At 37.5% G+C, this 20,500-nt stretch overlaps 1 protein-coding gene across 4 annotated transcripts in view; it reads right to left on the reverse strand.

The window, feature by feature from the left end:
* Window positions 1-998: 998 nt before the first annotated feature.
* Window positions 999-20,500, reverse strand: part of LOC105834932 (gastrula zinc finger protein XlCGF7.1) — a 63,354-nt gene continuing 43,852 nt past the window's right edge. Inside the window, exons 4-12 of one of the 4 annotated variants that reach the window (XM_028190251.2) lie at window positions 20,086-20,489; window positions 17,905-18,075; window positions 17,392-17,442; window positions 16,913-17,311; window positions 9,445-9,568; window positions 6,746-7,110; window positions 6,419-6,500; window positions 5,691-6,069; window positions 999-4,481 (exon numbers count right to left, since the gene is read on the reverse strand). In XM_028190251.2, the coding sequence (XP_028046052.1) occupies window positions 4,198-4,481; window positions 5,691-6,069; window positions 6,419-6,500; window positions 6,746-6,921 (921 nt within the window). In that variant the 5' untranslated portion in view covers window positions 6,922-7,110; window positions 9,445-9,568; window positions 16,913-17,311; ... (1 more) ...; window positions 17,905-18,075; window positions 20,086-20,489 and the 3' untranslated portion in view covers window positions 999-4,197. Of the gene's footprint in view, window positions 4,482-5,690; window positions 6,070-6,418; window positions 7,111-9,444; window positions 9,569-16,912; window positions 17,312-17,391; window positions 17,443-17,904; window positions 18,076-20,085; window positions 20,490-20,500 lie in introns of those variants that run through there. The other 3 variants (XM_012677790.3, XM_036291467.1, XM_036291465.1) reach the window with 3 other exon arrangements.

Genomic DNA, 20,500 nt, shown 5'->3' on the forward strand with positions numbered 1-20,500 from the left:
GGAATTCTCTTACAATACTTTACAAGCTTGAATTATTCCGTAATGAGCTCCGACGTTCCGAGTAAGATCTGCTTCGGACAGATATATTAAAGTCTAGTATGATCGGACTGTAACAGAACCAGATGAAATGAATCGTCGAAAACCTACCGTCATTCACGTCAACGGTACATACGTTGGGTGCGGCGATCAAACACGCGACATCTCCGCCGTCTCGTGGCTATGAACCGTTAAGATTGCAGAAGATCAAACGGATTAATCTACAATAGGTTCATCTGAGATCGTGTATCGATCGAAACGACGTGCCGTGGCTTAAAAAGAATTCCATAACATAGAATATTACCGTGATTTTATTTATGATTATAATTTATTATTGTAAATTTAATTTATGCATCGATATTTATGTAGTACATCGTAGTACTTTTGTATTTGAATTTAATTCGCTAATATATTCTTAATGTGCAAGCAAGTTCAATTTCCTTGTGCAAGAAATGTTATCTTGACTAAATATTTTTTTAATGGTATACCAGCGAATCGATGAAGTTGCTCATGATGCTCGTTGCTCAAGGAGACTGTGCGGTAGTGCAATTATGCACTCGGCAGAGACTCTTACTCCGCAGAAAAAGATGACGGATGCATCAGCTTACGCGAAACAATCCGCTTGCGCAGGCAGGATATATAAATTTCAAATTTTGCCGCACCGCTGGGATTTTTGTCGGAATTTCGTTGACTTAATTTCATATCCAATTAGATTGTATCGGATTACATCCGCGTGCAAAAACTCGGTTCATCCGCCTTCTATCTTCTCTTCGAATATGCATTGAATACAAAGTATATCAATTTCCGTCTTATTTAAAAATTGGAATCATTTATATTGAATATTATATGACAAGTATTAAATATGTGATTATTTCGATGACGCAATAATATATTTAATTTCTGAATTTTGTAATTCGTATATAGAAAGAGATTATTATTTTAAACTGAAGATAACTGATGTGTTTATATGCGAAAATGTTTTAAAAAACTTTATTAATATTACTTTTATAACCTGTACATTGTACATTTTACGAATATGAGTTAATTATAATATTTCTCAGATACAGAGAAGCATAATCTTTTTGCGTTACACATCAGAATTTTCTTGGGAACAAAACGATTATGCTTTGTTGGTGCTTAAATTATAGTTTGCGTTGGCTGACGAATCTTAGACATGAAAAGTCTAAAAAAATATCGTCATGCCGCGTTGTTTCTCTCCGTATTGTGAATTAAATGCACATTAACCCTAGAATTGCGTAGCGCGCGATTACGATCAGGTAGAGTCGCGCTAATTAAAGCCGTGCAAGACGCAGTCGTGCGTTAAATAATTTGTATGTATATTTAAGCAAATAATTATTGTCGGCACAATATTTCGTACCGCCGATCTCTCACGCTTACGATTTTCTTGAAGGATGTAGCCACGTAAATAACTCGTAATTCATCGCTTGTGGATTGATCGAAGTCAAAAATCGTGTATAGTAATTTTCATCAGATTAGCAATAAATTAATCATAGCAAAAGACAAATAAAACAATCTTTTTCTCAATTTCAAATGGTTGATAAATCAGTTCGAGTCAGAGGTCGAGGTTTTCGTCTCTTTGCGGGTTATCGATTAACCAGGCAAGGCGATGAAAGAGTTGGATGAAATAATGATGGTACCAGGTCGATAAATAGTACGCCTCTGCGCCCTCTCAAGGATGAAAGGGGAGAGGGGACCATGAGACCCTTCGGGGCCCGCGCTAATACCAGTCGAGAGAAGACAGCTATCAAAAGCCCGTATTTAAATATTATCAATGAAATTACAGTGCTCACTGGTTGCACGGCCAGCTCGGTCATTACTGACTGGCAATTCGGTGTCTTTAATCGCCGCTGTCAATACTAATCGACATCGTCGTTATTTAATATGCTCTGTCCCATTTTTCTTTTACGGATCTGCCGAATCGCCCGTTGCTTTCGCTCTTTCCTGTATCCAGTTCTTGGGAACAATCCAACTCGAGTGAAACAGATAGATTGACCGGCAATTACATGATTCTTCTTTATCGTTCAATACCGTTATGGATAATTAAGATTCATTATGGTACTTAACAAATGTATGTAATCACGTATTTTAGATGTAAGAAAATTTATTCTTTACGTTATGATGCTCTGTAATTTACTATATTAATATACTTTTAACTAATAAATTTACATAAATAAGCATTATGTCAGGTGGCCGGAAAAATGCTGGCCATATTATATAACAGAAATTCATAACGTAATGAGGATGATGACTACCGTCATTAAGTATTTTCCGAGTTTCCAAATCCATCGTTCGCTGGATGCGCGCATAATAATTTTGAGCTTGCAATTAGTAACTGGCAAATAGTATCGGTGTTGCTATCTGCATTAAGTGCCATTACCATACCGGCGAACGGAGCAGCGATAGAAAGGAGTGGGAATAATTAAACCACTATGATCGCTATCTAAATAATTAGGACTTGGCGTGACTCTCTGCGTGCCGCTGTGTGTAACGCTCATACGCGAACAGTCAGATTGTAGATTTCGCGAAGCGCGAGCATAATTAGGCAGGAGATATGAAGGCGAAATATCCGCGTATTTAAATTGCATTGTTGCGAAGAAGCCTTGTGTCGAATCGCGTTCAAGCAAATAACTCATCTCGAAGACATGCTCTAAATTATTACGCGAGATATTATATCAAAGATATAATATCAATAATTATATAGCTTGAAATAAGTAAATACTTCAATGCATATAATTGATTATCCAATTTTGCTGTACTTTTGAAAAGTCTCTATTGAAACATATGATTTGAATAGCAAAAATGCTCTCGTTTTGCTTGCTTTTTGCCGCGTCGAAATAGAGAAACGGGGTCAGAAGGCAGATACGTGTCGGCACTGTCAAAGAGTTTAGCCGCAAGACAGCCGCAAATCAGAGATGCGATCTGATAAGAAGCGGAGCATCTCAGTGTACCGCGTACGAGCCCCTGCTGTGTCCACGCACCTTAAAGCACCATTCTCACGTGCGGCGACATAAGCAGGACCCACGTGCTCGAGATATTCTCAAGGTGGCCGGTAAAGAAATAAGCTACGTTAATGTATAACCTATTCTAAATAAATGCACGGTATCTATATTCAAAAAGTTATTCTCTTTTCTTTTGATAAATAAACTTGTTTCAGCAATTGCAAATAAGTTAGAATAAAATTGACATTTAATTTTCAATTATTGCTAAGCGTCCTATCCATCTATTGCGAAAGTAGTAGAAATGAAATGACCGCAAACATCGTGTATGATTTATTCTGCATTCGTGACAACGTAAGTTTTTACGAGATTAAGACAGAGGCAATTAATTTTTAGATACCGTCGATAAAATCTGTTTTCTTTATATAGATTACGTAAATGATTATACCGGATATCTAAGTATGGCGTAGACTACGCCGTTATAATGAAACGTGAGTGTATGTTGTCGACGTAAATAATTATTTCCAAAGGACTGCGTTACGTCTTCGAAAGTTGCATTAATTTCACTGCACCGTTCGGTGATCCCGGCGGTCACGTTCGAGCAATATCGAATAAAGACTGTAATTATATATGATAGTTGATGACGAACCTAAGCCGACTTATCCCGCGCGAGTCGGCAGCTCCGAGCTCCAAACCAATCCGTATCGGTCTGGGATTAATCGGTGTTTTGTTTTGCGGCGAAGTACTTATTAAGGCCATGCCTTATTAAGCTTCATGGGCATGCAAACGCGGATGGGATCCGTGATGGTAGATTTGATCACGAATGAAATAGCGGCCGGCCATTGTATCAGGCTGAAGAACGAGTTTTATTACAAGCAATCGCGCGACCGACGATAATTAAATTAATCAAAGCGGACAGTATCTAGACTTTAAAGTTGTATCGTGAAATTCGCGATATGTATAATTCTTCAGGTTTATTTTTATTTTTAACCAATTTTTTAAAATCCAATACTCTTACTATTAATACATTTAGTAAGTTTTTGATAAATGAAAAAAAAAAAAAATTTACAAATTATAATTGAAATATTCTGTAATTGAATCTTTAATAATCTTAGACACAATGTCACATACTCAATAATGTGATATGTTGTAATTCTTATTCTTATCAGATTTTTTCATAATATCGATTAAAAGAATATAAAATTCAAGTAGTTTTTAATTTCAACGGGTTGCCACGTAATGCTGTGCATCTGTGCGCCTTCAACTGATATCTCTCGCCATATTGACGTCCGCAGACATTACACTTGTAAGGTTTCTCGCCGGTATGTGTGTAAATGTGATTCGCGAGCTTCGTCTTCACGCTGAAGCGCAGCTTGCAGAAATCGCACTCGAATCGCTTTATGCCGGTATGCCGATATCTGTGCACCTTCAAACCCCAAGATCTCCTGTAGCTTTTGCCGCAATCTTCACATTTATAAGGCCTGATTCCTAGAAATCAAAATAGTTATATGAAGTTATTAATTTTTTTCTGCCATAAGTCTAAAATATTGCAAATCTTACAATATAGCGCAAGAATTTGGATAATTAAAATTAAAAGATAGACTTAATTCTAAAAGGTCATATATGTGGTCGCAAAATTTCTCTTTTGGTTTCTTAATCGTTTTCTTTTAACATTTTGCAAGTTAGAATCTCAATATTATGTAGAAAGGATATATTCTTATATAATGTTCTTATAAATATTCTTATGTAATATAGAATATATATTTTTTGACATGCATATACATATTTGCAATATCAAGGAATATAGTAATATAAATCAGGATTGTACAGTAAATGTAGATTACGTCTACATTATTTATATTCATTTACGTTACATGAATCTTTTTCATATAGACAATACAAGCAATGAAAATTATTATAAATTGAATAACTTAATACGAAAAAAGTAATTAAGTTAGAAAAATTTTAATATATTTGACTTTAATGTTAATAAAATAAAAATACAAAAATAAAACATAATTTTCACTATTTCTAATGAAATGTGAATTTTCTATAATCCATTGATTATTGTTTATATAGATGAATTACATAAAACATAGTTTACGTACATGATTTATATAATGTAAATTATTTATACTTTACGTGTTATCTGATATGAATTACTTACCAATAATTATCAAGTTGTCTGTATGCAAATTATAAATCGCAAAAGTTCGACTAATAACCATAATATCTTTAAAGCCGCGAAAGAATGGACTTTTTAAGTAATGAGTTGATTCGCAGCGAAGAGAGAAATTCGTTTCCATACGTTCACCTCGGTTAGACAGAGGTTAATTAAAAGTCCGGAATACATTTCCGCCGCGGAACGCCCAGGTCGCGCGAACATATACGTACGTTAAGCACGTTGAAAAATATGTTTATGCACGATCATTTGTACGCGTTGCGAACAAAGCTTCCGATTATCTCAAAAAATTCCTTTGTCCACGGCGATCGTTTCGCAGAGTAAACGCTTCGCTGGATTTATATAAGAAGTTGAATGGTTCTATAGTCGCGCGATAAAGAAGAGGGGAGAGGGGGAGATAACAGAGATATAAATAGCGTGATCTCTTGTGCAGCAGAACGGTCTAATCAGGCGGCAGACACCTTTGACTTCCTCTGCCGAGCGCAAAGGAGTTGTGAGAATATTCACAAGCTCACCGTAATGCGCCAGTATGTGGTGCTTCAGCGCGCCTTTCAGATAGAAACGATGCTTGCAGATGTCGCACTCGAATCTTCTCACGCCCGTGTGCGTCAGCTTGTGCGTCTTCAGCACCGACGATCTCTTGAACTTCGCCGGGCAGAGATCGCACGCGAACGGCGAGTCCGCGGTATGAACGATCATATGGGTCCGGAGACTGCTGGGCCTCAGGAAGCTCTTGCCGCAGGTTGTACATACGTGGGGTCTCAGGTTAATGTGCGTCAGCTTATGATCGCGCAGCGATTCGTGGCGTAACAATTTCTTCTTACAGATAGGACACTGAAAAGTTCTTCTGCCGAAGTGCGCTTTTGTTTGATGTTTCTTTAACGCATGTTCCGTCTGTGATAAAACCATGGAATCTAATTATTAATTGTTTGTATAAGTAAATAGTTTTTTATGCGACACGAGAAAATTGTGAAATATTTGAAAGATGTTCGAAAGGCGCATCATCCTGATCTTTCTCATGTCATTTAGATTCATTAAACGTTCTTTTATGCTACTTGATTGATCTTTTGATAGATGATTTTGATAGATTAGATAGATTGATTGTAATTTTGCATGCATCAGAGTACACTAAGCATTCATTAGTCGGAATACAAAGTAAGCGCGCCAGTTTGTGCAGCAAAGAGTTCGAAGAGATCTGATATAGAGATCATTACATCTACGAATGGTTATTAGCATTAACTACCTGAAATTGGAGCTCGCATTGTCTGCACGCGAAAGACTCCGGAATAAAATGCATATGCAGGTGATTCTTTAAGGTTGACGATCTTGATGGAAATGGTAATTGCATTATTAGTAACGAGTAGTATGTAGTGACGAAGGCTATTTCAGGCCAGTAAAGAAATATTAATATCAGAGAGATACGTTTCGAATAGTTATAATAATATCTGTGTTTTAAATTTATGTATATAAAAGGAACATTAAGCATATCTTTCTTTAAATTTGCAATTTGGACATTGAATTCTAATTGATCTAAAATTAGTAGCATGCAAAATGTAAATGTTGTTCATACCCAGAAAATGACTTCCAACAAAATCCGCACTGGAAAAGTTGTTCATGGCTTTGTCCAATCAAGTGAGTCTTGAACTCGACCTCGTTCGGAAATTCGATCCTGCAGACGTTGCACATTAAAAGCTTCCCTCTTGTCAGTGCCACGATGTATTCCTTTAAATCAGTGTACTCGTCCATTTGTCTCTGAGAAAGTGAAACGCTTGCATTTCTTTGACACTCCGATTCTGGGATCTGTTCAGAATTTTCATGGCGCGATATTTCGTTCGACGGTTTCGACGGTTCGTATTTGATGGGTCGTCTGATGTCCAACTCGTCACTGGATGAAAAATTTTCGATCTCATCCAGGATCTCGGTTTTTATTTTAATCTGTAAAGTAAAAAAGTGATAATATTTTACAAATAATTTGCATTATAATGTAAAAGACTTTTATTTTACGTTTTTCAAATATTTTATTTTGTATTTATGTAGAAAATAAAATATTTATATTCATATTTTTGCAAGTTTGAATTTTTGTATCGCTTATCATAGCTATTGTAAAATCTCATTATATTATTGAATATTACAAATAACGCTCAAAAGCGGATAGTTACATTTGATATTAAATAAAGTGCGAAATAAAACTATTAAATGAATTGAAAATGTAATAGTCATAACCTAAGGATGAATACGCACTGGAAGGCATATTTCGTGACAAGTTTTAGAAGACTTATTGCTACCGATAGTCTCCAGTTCTTTCGTGTCGAATATCACTTGATTCCGTCGAGAATGATTGCTGATAGTGAAACTCTTATCCTCCATGTTTTTTACGGAGTATATGCGTCGCTAGGACAAGATTGTAACATATCGAAGAAAAATGTTATGCGATGACACAAAACTGCCGAAACAATTGAGCAACGGACACATATACTTCGTTGGAATCTACATTTTCAAGACATTATTTTAAAGTAAATTAAAATAATATTTTCAAGGTATTTAGAAGAAAATAAACACAAGTGCTTTTATGTGATTTTAGATATTTTAATAATAAATTTAAATTTCTTGCGGTTATAGATAGTAGTACACATTGAAAAGTATTTAAACGTAAATTTATTATTTTTATAAACGTTTCAATAATGCTCTTTTATCATCTCTTTTCTATTTTTATTTTAAAATAATGTTATTGAACCCGAAGCCTTGATAATTGCCTCCATGTGTATGCGTCAAAATGTTCGCAAGGTTGCTTGAGAAACGACGAGACGCGGAGAGGAAACGTATACCGCGCGGCGAGTTTATCACTTTATCCTAATTGGCCGGTTTCGGCATTAATTTATTCGTATTATTAATCCAATTACGCGCAGAGATCCAATTATGAAATCAGTACGCCATTAAGGTATCTATTCCTTCTTTCCAGATGTAACCATGTTAAGACCTCACGCGGATTAATTACAAAAGTTGTTAGAGAATCTGGGCATGATATTTTATTGCCTCTGAATAATGAGTGTAATTGCAACGAAACGTAATTTATATTGCAGTCAAAGTAAATATGTATAAGCCGAATGAGGTAATCACGGGGGTATATCGTTACTTTTGACTTAACGAATGGTCGGGAAGATTCGAAGATATATTCATATACAGCGTACTATCAAACATCGTGAGATTATCGACTGTTCAGGAAGGACTGCACATGCAGTTATTTTAATATTTGCCAAATGACATGCCAAATCTCTAATTAAGATAAAAAATACAACAAGAAGATAAGACCTATACGAAATATTAAGATTCGTTACGATATACATACATAGTAGATATTTTTAATTGTATTTGTATTAAGAAATATACGAAGGCGAGCCATACCATCGACTATCCTGAGTTTTATTCAGTGTAATTAACGCCTATTGCCGGTTGCTGTCCGTTTACATAAAATGGTGCAATTGAATGAAATTAGAGGAAACGAGTTGCGCGTATTCCGTTTACTCGGAAAACCTGAGGAGGAAGTATCGCGCTCCGAATAATTCTTACAGGCATAGGAAGTAGCTTATTTATGATCCCTCCGCCTACATTGCTTTATATGCGCGTTTTTATCTGCCGCAAATAAACAATTAGATTTTCAATGAAGCTCTGATTATGGAATATTTTTATACGTAAATGGAGTGTGCCTAATCGTTTTAAATTAATTACGTGTTTATACACTACACACACATTACGATTAGCGCACAGTTATAAATTAATTTATTTATTCTAATTAATAATGTATTTTAACAGTGATAATTGAAAAAAATATTTTTACGTTTTGATTTTATGAAAAATAATAAAAATAGAGAAAATACAGAAATGATAATGCGCGCGCGTAATATATCAAGGATACAATTGGAAATATTGTCATTAAATATTAAAATCGACATTTTTGTCTCAGTGTAAAATGTAGAGTTTTAAAGTTTACATTTTTTCTTGAAATTTCAGAGAGAGATATTTGTGTGCTTTAGCTTTTAATTATTTAGTCTATAATATTTTTTTAAAAACTCAGCTTTATTAGATCGATAATTTAAAAAAAAAGAAATATTTTTGAAAACAAAATTTTTCAGCGGTTTTAATGTGTCGAAGAATACCGTTTCATTTACAGTTATAGAGTATACGATAAATTCTAAATAGTGGCAAGCTACCTAAGCCTCGCGATCTGTACCGGGTGTCAAGAACGAAAGTAGATTCGTGCAAGCTACTCACTTTCGTCCTCGGTTATTTTCCCTCTCGATCTCGCCATCGTTCTCGTTGTCGCGGTCGCGAGCGAGAAATTCAGTGGAAAATCCTCTCGAGCGGTCAGACGTGGCCTCGCGCGCGCTATCGACGCCTGTAGAGAAGCTTGGCATTATTAAACTCGGGCGTGTGAAATGCATTCAACATCGTCAAATGAACAATCAAGAACTGTCCCCGCAAATTTGACGCATCATGACATGGTACATCATGATCCCAGTATCATGTTGTGACATGTACCAATGGTATTATGTAATGTATTTTGGAATTATCATAAGCTAAACTACGAGAAAAATTGTGATTTTTTTCAACTTTGGGAGAAATAGAAAAACATGTTTTATTGTACACACGTTATACGTGTATGTATAAAAAATGATTAGCGAATATAATCAATAAGTCAATGCAGCTATAAAACCCATCACGACAGCTTGTTTTATCATATTTTTCTCCGGAATAAAGTCGTTTTGTTCGCCGATAAACGGCTCTCGTCGAAGAATCCGTTTCGCCGTGGACATTTCTCCGGTGCGCATTATTCGAATGCATTATTAAAGCGGCCTGCTTTTCCGCGGCTTTCTCACGGCGATTTCCTGCCGTTTAACTTCTCGACTCCTCAGCTTTGCATTTCCACGTGCCTTGCCTGACGACGACGTCGCGCACGCGTCGCAAAAAGCGCCGATATTCCTCCCGAGAACGGTCCCCGTCGATCGTGCAAATAAATCCCCGCGACGGCACATGATGTGCGCTCGCTTACGGGCTGATGCATTATTTCATGGAACTATGGTAAGACCTGTGCGACTGAACTCGCCGCAACGGTGAGGCGAGGAGAATGAAGGAGAGAGAGAGAGAGAGAGAGAGAGGCGGGCGAGGCGCACGAGCGAGCGGGCGCGTGTGGGAAACTCGTCGGATGCATTATGTATTTATCGCTTTACTTACTTAGTTGGGAATTACTTTGCCATCGTAATGACTTTCAGCGTATAGCGCGCTATCTTAGGAATGCCATACCCCTGATTTATCGCCTAGACCCGTTTTTCTCGGACCATTTTGTCGCTAACGTGCTACCTGCTTCGTCCGGCAAGCGTCCGCGACCGTCATCGGCAACGAGTTTGACTCGCTCATCATTGCAGGTTCATCGACCTTCTTGGATCCCGAATTGCAGTAATCGGAGTGCAAGTTGAGAGAGGAAACGTTCGTTTACCGTTGCTCCGACTTGAAGAAAAAAATTATCTTTACTTTCCAAATTTTACTCGGATCCAATTATTTTCTAATAATGCCTCAAGCATTGACTTAAGTATACTAAACTTTAAAATGAGAATTTTTACAGAGATATATACGTATTAAAATTATTATTTGGGAAATGTTGACTTTTGAGAATAATAGAGAATTCTGCATTGGTGAAGTAAAAAAAAAAATTTAATAAATAATATTTTTATATGTTAATTACATTTCGAACTGCTTGCCAGATTTTGATCTCTTATTCGCGATGGATACGTCTGTATATAGAAACGCGCGCCGCAAATTACCGTGTGGATAATATCGGGAAATTGAATACGCAACACATATCTAACATTAATGAACTAATTATGGCGAGGATATCCAGGCAGTGTCTGAGAGCGGCGCCTTCAGTGTGACGCCGATATCGTCGACGTCAAAGAAATCGTATTTATTTTTTCATGCAATCATTTTGCTAATTGCCTCTTGCGCTATGCCCGTGTGCATGAAAGACATAATAAATATTCGTGATTAATTAAGAATCCGAGATATGCGGATGTTTCATAAGAGAGAGAGAGAGAAAGAAATAAAAGAATGCACTTATAGGCTCCCTTAATTGGACGCTTCGTATCACCGTTTTGCGCCTCGGACAATTTCGACATTTAAGGAATTTCTTTACTGTAACATCGCATAAATGTACAACGCACGACACATATTGTTCTTCGTTTGAATTGATCTGTTTATTTAAATTATTAATTTGCTTGGTTTTATGGGTTATCTTTTAATTTTTTCCGATACCAATTCTAAAAATGATAAAATTATATATATTATATATATTGCGAAAAAACATATTATAAAAGGATGAAAAAGTGTTAATTTCTTAATTTAATTTCATTAATTCGTTACGCTTGTAAACTTAAGTTAGATTTCTACTGCAATCAAAATATTGTTTTGCATAATAAAATGAATATGTCGCAAGACATATTCATTTTATTATATAAGAGCGGATGTTATATAAAAAGCAATGTAATTAAATAGGTAAGTGGAAAGGAACGTTTAATTAGTTTTGCACTCTTTGAAGTTAGTGTTTCATCATTCACTTCAATACAAACGAAGATAAAACGAAATGATAATCATAAGCGATGATGTATTAGGAACGCACATTAAATATCGTAAAAAATGTAAATAGAGATATTTACTTTCTGTTAATATTATCTTATCTTATTCTTAACACATTCATAGTACGACCGCATACGATGATAGCATATTAAAAAAAGTCGAAAAGAAGGAAGCGCTATCGTTTCTCTTATCCGATTACTGAAATTGCATAAACAACACGAGCAATATATTTTAAAAATCAAATAAATTTTTGCACATCTATATTATAAACATATATAGACATTATCTTTTTTATTTATAGAGTGACGCTTCACTGTCATTATCGATAAATTTCTAGATAATTGTGTCAACAATTTATTGGAATTCCTTCTTAACTCACGCACGTAGCTGCAGTATTCGTTTATCAGCCATAGATATACTTTGTCTTAAAACAAATAGTGAATATTTTATAGTAAAAAATCGAAAAATACGATTGCATATTTTAATTTTAAATTGCGGATTACATAAATCACGCCCTGAATGTTAGAATACTTACACTTAAACATTAAACTGAAACGTCTTAAATTTACATTTAAGTCAATATCAAGTTTTAATTTGGTATTTATTTAAAAAATAGTCCTTTTTTTCTCTCTCTTTATATTTATTAAAATTTATCTCGATAAATTATGGAAGATTACAAATGTCGTACTATCGAAATGCACAAACTGTTTTTTATGCGATGAAAAGCGTAAGGTATTTTCTGAGAAAGATAGTTTTTCTCGAGCTTACGCAGATACGTAGAAATTGATAGAAAACGTTACGTAGAAAAAGACAACCGGCTACAACATCCGAACTCGGGATTTCCCTGATGGCATTGATAAATCAACTATCGCACGATTCGTCGCTTAACGACACAATGAGAGCCGAGAAAACTGTTCCGCGCCATGACAGGGTATGTCATTACTGCATTACTTATAAAGCCCCTTCGCAGCCACGCACGCCGCATACAAATGAAACCGCATCGCGATCCGCGCGGCGGCTATTACAAAACCTATGGAAAAAGCGACCTACCCGGCATGTCACGTATGCAAGGATACGACCGCGAAAGTCTGGCTGTTACGGCTCTTAATCGAGCATTTAATATGCACGTTGAATATTGATCGATCCGTCCGTGGAAAATGCGTTTCTTTTGCGTCTGGAATCCGCCTGCGTTTTCATCATCGCAAACATTGCGGATGTTCTAGAAGACAGATCGTATTGATCATAGTCACATGGCTTTGATCGAAACTGTTGCATTCTCATGAGCGGTTCAACGATAAATCATGATTCAGCTATGCAGTTGTTGAAGAAATTTAAAGCATGAATCTATTGAAGTCAACATATATTTTCCATCATGCTTTCTAAATTGGAATGAATGTATTATTCACTTATGTGCAATTCTTTACTTATAACTGTGATCATCAGTATTCACTATATCTTTCAGTGATTCCGCTTAAGAGGGATATTCTGATTTATCATGAATGTATTATCACTGAAGGATAATGCATATATCATTGATTGGCGTAATTATATCTATAACACTACAATTTTACTGATTCCGATTTAGAAAGTAGTTTAAGCAAGTATTTTTAACTAGTAAGATTTTTAGCAAAATTTTAAAGTTCTATTAATCCCGAAATAAAAGAGCATATCTTTATCTCGTCGCGTTGCTCGCTCTGAGCAATGTGCTTTGCGTAAGACTTGCACCTAAGAATAGCCAGGGACAGTCATCCTTTCACGTATCCTTTCGAACGACATACCGGGATGTATCGAGAAATCCCAACGAAATAGCGATGTTGTCGTCGCCTCGGCCAACACCTATCCTATAAATAATCTCGACATCGAAATTCGTTTGACGGATCCATCGATCGGCGATGAGCTCCCTCCCCGCACCTGCTTCTCTGCCCTCCGACGCATTCAACGCGTCGATGATTGGTACTGTGTCGATGTTGTACGTGGCGAGTGTAGCTGTCGTCGCAGTAGCATCCCGTTGGACAGGTTATAGACGCCCTTCGACGCCCGGCAAACACGCCGCGCGCCGTTTCTTCAAGCGAGCAGAAGACCGAGCCGCTGATCCCATCCGTAATGCTCACATGTCCGCGAATTCGACCAGCAGGCACCCAGTCGGCGTTGAAGCTCCTGCCAAGAGGAGAAAGCGAGTCGACCATTCTCAGGAGGGGGTCGAAGACGGGTTAAACGGGCCATCATACCATTGTTTCCGCCGCCAAACACGTATAACATACGGACCTACCAAAATCCTACGACCACCCACTCCCTTCAACTTCAACACACCGCCTCGCGAAAACAAAACTATCCGGAAAAATATGAGTTTTCGTGTACTGGCAAGCAACAGCCACTGGTAAATACTCAGAGCGGATCATGGAAGTATTCCTGAAGCAACGATAATCTAGTTTATATCGAATCAAAAGTGATAATTTTTTAAATATAAATGTCTGATAATAAAAACGACAGATTGATGTTCATAAGAAAATAGACATCAAAAGTTTATTTCCAATTCTGGAAAAGACTGCGATTATCAAGAAATTTAAGATTGAAGTTTTCCTGTCTCTTAAGTGTTGTTATTCTAACAAATAAAAAAAATATAGACAATATTCTATTATAGTTATGGTCATGATAGCATTTTTATACAAAAAAACATTTCCGTCGCGAAGAAGATAAAAATTAAAGGCTAATAAATTATGAAAAAACTTTTTTTAAAGATAAGAAATGTGCTTGAGGTTTTTAAGATTAATTTTATTGTTTAATACAAATGCACAATCTAATCATTCTAAGTAGAATGTATTGTCGATAACCGTATTCATTATTTTATATTATTGCAATATTGATTAAATCAAAGTTATCATTATGGATAAGATAGTTCTCAAAAAATATTAAGATTGCAATAATGTGATAAGTGCATGCCAATGTAAAGCAAATGTCATATATATCAGTGAAGAATATTTTTGAAGTTTCGTGACACTTTTACAGAATGTTCGAATCTCTTTGCTCTAAGTTTCTTTTTATGCTCCCGAGTATCCATAATTTGTTTTGCAAACTTTTATTTTACACTTATGCTTCAATTAGAAAAGTAGGACTCGTATTTTTTACATCTTATCACAAAAGAAAGGAAAAAATGATGCGTTCGTTAATTTGGATGCAGATACCGACATCAAACAATGTACATATATGCATGAAAAAATGGAGCAGGCGCTCTCTTAAATCGCTCTGGCATGCACCTTTCATATTTATGACAGCTTTAATGAGTGGCCGAAGGCATTCGCGACCGAGCAAACTAATAACATAAAACAATCTGCATTCTCGCCACGAAAATGAAAAATATGTCATAACGTGCCATTCGTGAGTTCTGGATCAAGATATTTCCTCATCGAACGTTTCGCTTAGAAATTTGTTATGTATTTTGTATAATGAATAGCAATACAATAGTAATTTTCAAACCTTATAACTCGTTAAGGATTTTATAAAGAGAAAGCTCGTTTGATAATTAATATTAGAATGGAAAGAATGCTTATATTTTTTGAAATCTAGTTTTCCTTGTTTAGTCACTTGGAATCGCTTCATATTCATTGATTCAGTAATTACCAGGTGTACAAATTGCGCCATGAGAGATATCAGATTTCTACAAGTAAAAATTGCAGACTTTCCGCTTTTCCGTGCCGATTGCTTTCACGCGTGGGCTATTTTTACTCCCCGCGCGGTAATGCAAATCTTAAAACTTACTCCTCTCGCGTCTGTTCCTCTTCCACGCTTTCTATTACTTTCTATCGCGTCTCGAAGATCTTTCGCGCGCGCCGTCGCGCAGCCGGACAGATATACCAACGTTAAATAATTTCCGCGCGGGGACGGAAAGTACTTTAAGCCGACGCTATCTGCGGGTTGCGCCAACAAAAGGACAAGAGGAATCGTTCGACAAGAAACCGATGAAGGGTTTATCTTAATCCACGGTTCACCGAGCAGACGAGCTCCTCTGGCCAATATCCCTGGGCCACCCCCCTTTCATCGTTTATGCCCGCCCTCTCACACGTAACCTAACCGATCACACTTCGCTTGTTTTACTAGATATTTTTTGTTATTTAGACCACTTGTAATCGTGGCCGCGTTTGCAATGAGTCAAATGGTAGCTCCCATAATCGCAATCGTTTTTATCTGAATCAATCGTTCTCTTCTTTTATCTACTTTCTGACGAGTTATACATTCCCACTATATTTAAGTGCATATTTATCACGCTTCAATGTTTCTCGAACTTGAACGCATTATTCCTCATCGTAATTTAACGGAAGAAATATAAAGAAACATTTTAGGCAATTAAAGCGGCACTACAGCCGCGACAGCGCCAACAACCGGTGCTTTCCGGAGAGCTTGCGAAAAAATAAACCTGCTCAAATGTTCTGTATTAGACCACTTCCGGAGACCTCCGATTCTGCATTCTGGGTAAAAACACTTAACGAAGTTATTGGACGTCTTTGGGCCGGCCGCAGGATACCATTAACAAAAACGTGAAACGTTGGCGAGTGACGAAGAAGCGAGCAACGGCGGTTTGAAGTAGAACGAACCGGCCAGTTGGTCCAATAGTCCCTCGTGCGATCGGTTGACGTTTTCCAGGAAACGTTACCATTTCGCGGGTGGCAGAGACGTTGCGACAAAAATCCCGGAGAGGGAAAGTCTGACCAATCGATTCGAAAGGATGTCATCATAGTCGAGGCTCTGGATGGGCGCGAACACCTGTAACACCGTGTTTACGGCGTCACGTGCCCGGGTGTTGCCGTGACGAAAGTCCCGATGATCGTGCAAAAACCAGCACCGGATAAAAAGCCGATCGGGCTCGCGCTGTTCGGAACAGCGGGCTCGTGGGTTTCCCGCCGGTTAGCGCGCCATGAGAAACGTTAAAGCGAGAATTTGTCATTAGATCGTGAGATTTGCGGTTAGATGATGCGCAATCCGACATAGTTTCTTGCTTCGGTGATTCTTAATCAATTGCCTATCGCTTTTCTCACCGCCTAGCGTAAATCGATTATGGTTTGCACGTTATTTTGTCTAAACGCGAAACAATAATGCTTATGCCAGAAGATAGAATTACCAGTAATATTTAACTCTTCGCTCGTGTGCAGAAGCTAAGGATCGACGATTTCATCTCGTATAAACGAAGCCCATCGAAAGTGTTCCATCGGCTCGCGACCAGAGAACCTTCACGGTGTACACGTTAAGTACGCCCAGATCGGACAAGCGTGCGTGTACTCGGTTTCTCTTGATCAGATACATAGTCAGCATGACTCCGCGATCCGCACCCTCGACCACCGACGGTGTCCTGCTGACTATTTATCTTGTTACATCGTAGTGATCCGATTCTAACAGGAGATCAATGACGGCCGCCGACCGCCGCGGCTACCCGGCGATCCTTGTTGTGTACGACTCCTTGCGGAAGTGTAACGATGACACGAGAAGCTGCATCATATGAATTGAAAAGCAACCATATTTCCTGCAATGAGAAAGAAAACGTTATTTAATTATCCAATTATAAATGCCACGCGATATAAATATTAAACAAAGATAGATTACCATCATAATATGACTTGGTTTCCTCATTATATTCCGATTTCATTGAGTATGCTGTGGTATGAATATGACGATCAAATTAATTGAAGATATTATTTCTAGCTTTAGTTTATGCAATATGATTGCATTTTAAATCCGACAATCATATCAGCATGCAGTTTATAGAACTGAAAAGTATGTTTAATATAAAAAAATACTATTAAGCACCAAGATCCGCTTTGATCGAGAAATGGCACTTTCTTTTATTTCTTGGAATGATTGAATTGATCGCGGAATATTTAGAATTGTATAAAAATGCACTTCGTTCGATATTCCTTCGATTGACAAAAGTAATCGGATACAACATGGCCGATCGGATAATGTCAATGAATCAATAATGCAGGAAACAAACTTTCCGTGATGGCCGTATAACGTGCTAGTGGACAATTAAGCGAGGCGACAGAGGCACGTCACGGGCCATGTGTTACCTAATAATTGCGTTCAGTAGTCGCCCAACAAATATTTATCGCTACTTACCGGTCAGTGAATGTAAACGGGTCGGACCCGCTCTAATGGAGAACACCTAATTTCGCCCACGCGGTCTCGTAATCGAGCCGCTCCGTGTCTGAGAAAATTAATTCGGTTTGTAGGTCCATTCTCTGATAAATGTCGCCGGAGATAATGTCGTGAGTCATCAACAGGACCGTTCTGAAATATATATGAAAGGTATATAATAATCGCTCGCGTTATGCAATCAATTTTGGTCATATTTCGAGAAAGTCGTTTGTATTGGCGATCGACAATTTTTTAACATAATATAACCTTCGTCTAGATTAAGTTATTATCTCTATATCCCTTACTATTATCAGCTATTTGACTTATTTGCGATGTCGTGGGCGAAACATGATGTGTCGCGTCGACTTCGATTATCGACAAACCACAAGACAATTTCCTTTGGACGCTAATCAACCAACAGCGTCAGGGAAAAGTACACCGGTCAGGATATAATATGGATAAACGACGGCGAAAATGCTAGGGCGGATAGTAGCAAGAACCGGAACGCATGTCAGCTCGTCATCATCGCCGAAACGTCAGTAGGTGTTTGGCCAGGTCGCTAATGTAATATTGTTTGCAGGAGTATCGGATGTAGACAGCGAGTAACTCGGGAAAAATCGTTAAGAAAGTCTCTAAAGCTTACGGTCAGCGTTGTATTTCTAAACGTCTTTAAAAGACGAAAATTGTAAAATTTATTATTTATTAGGTAACACAATTATTAGGTAACACATTTTCACAGAATATACTGTTTAGATGTAAAAATTATGCGTTATAAAGATAATATAACATGTGTCTCTTTTTTTATAACATATCTTTTTTGTATAAAATGTCTCTTTTTTTATCGAAAGTTTGGACAATAATAATTAAAGAAAAGACAATTAAATAAATATTATACAGCCATAAGTATAACGATGATATTTTAATAATTATCGCGCATGATATTTTATGTCCGCACTACCATAAAATGCAATCCAGCGGAGTCGGCGAGTTGCGTTTTACGCGACTACGTTGCTGTATTCCCGCTGAGCTCATCGTTCCATCTAATTTACAAGGATACGATATGTTCCGATTAATCGCAGACCACTTACACCGGCGCGAATTAACTTATCGTTCGCGCTTGGCCCGAGCGCATCACTCGCGCTGCGCCGAGCCGATGCAGCACCCCGTGCGTTGGCAGCATTGCGAATCGGGCGTAATACGTGGAAATCATAAATATAATCAATCAAGTGGGAGCATGCACCAGGCATAAATTGCTCCTGTATTAACGAGATCCGAACGCGTGCAACGTTCCCTCGAGCATGCGTTTCCCCGATTCCGAGAGAAAAAGAGCAATAGCTCGTTAGTCGCTATTGAGCATGCGCTTATGTCAAACCTGTTTCTATTCCTTCACTAATCGCAAGGTTCATTAAACGAGTAACTTTGTCTTGATATTAACAGTTGCACATTACGCGCTTGCACTTGAGCCGAACTGTGAAGTGTGCGACTACGTCGAATATTTGAATATCCATGTATTGCTTTTGTTAAATGGAAGGACGTTATTAAGTTACGTTATAAATAATAATTTATATTTCAAAATTAAATTATGAAAATAAAGAATATATATTCGAGATAATATCTTTTTGTAATTTATATACTTGAGAAATATTTCTTTGCTAAATCTGCTGTGTTGAAAGAAAGAGAATTATAGACTAAAACTTTAATGTACTTTCGTATTGTTTGGACTGATAATGTATTCAGTTATTTATGGAGGCATAGAAGCGTATCACTCTCGAAGGAAAATCGCTTCTTCGCTTCCTAGTATATGTATATGTTGAATTTAATTATGATACCGACGCGCATGATAGATATTTTATTTCTACCAACCTTCGACTATATTGCGGTACAACACGATATATATTTCCGTTTAAGATACTCAAATGATCTTGAGATAGTCCTTTTAAAACATGATTTCAATGCGTCTAGCCACGTTCGTGTTGCGTGTTTCCGCATGTTATATCGTAAAATTGTAATTATTTGCAAATACTGACGGATATATAATTGAAACGATCAAAAAGTTTCGCGCTACATGTGTATTTGCATCGAAAGCAAGTTTGAGCCTATTTGGAGTTTGGGTCAAATTTTCAGCCAGATATAAATTGATATATGTATAACAGCAGTACTTACGAAAGAATTTTCGGGATTCAAATATCTTCGTCGATCACATTAAACCCGTGAACTGCAGCGTTGATCAACATCGATGACGGATTCTCGTCACGGCGCGATCGCGAGGTCGTTTCTTCTGTTCGCTGGCCAGTTAATGGCTCCGTTTCTTTCCTATGCCGATCCGTCATTGACTTCCGAACGTGTCCGCGGCCAACCGTTTCGCGACGCCGTAACTCGTGCCAATCGACGGCAGATTTGCGTGACCGTGACGCAAAATGCACCACGGTGCCTCCCACTTTGTTCGATTTTTGCGACGTGGCATTTTAATGTCGTCTCGCAGCGCACGGTGATTCAGCCATCGTTTCGTTCTCTATAATTTATCGTCTCGCCGACCAGTCGCGTCATTTTCTCACAGTTTGCACGTGCTGCGGATCAA

Source organism: Monomorium pharaonis, chromosome 8 (assembly GCF_013373865.1).
Source record: "Monomorium pharaonis isolate MP-MQ-018 chromosome 8, ASM1337386v2, whole genome shotgun sequence".
Classification (NCBI taxonomy): domain Eukaryota; kingdom Metazoa; phylum Arthropoda; class Insecta; order Hymenoptera; family Formicidae; genus Monomorium; species Monomorium pharaonis.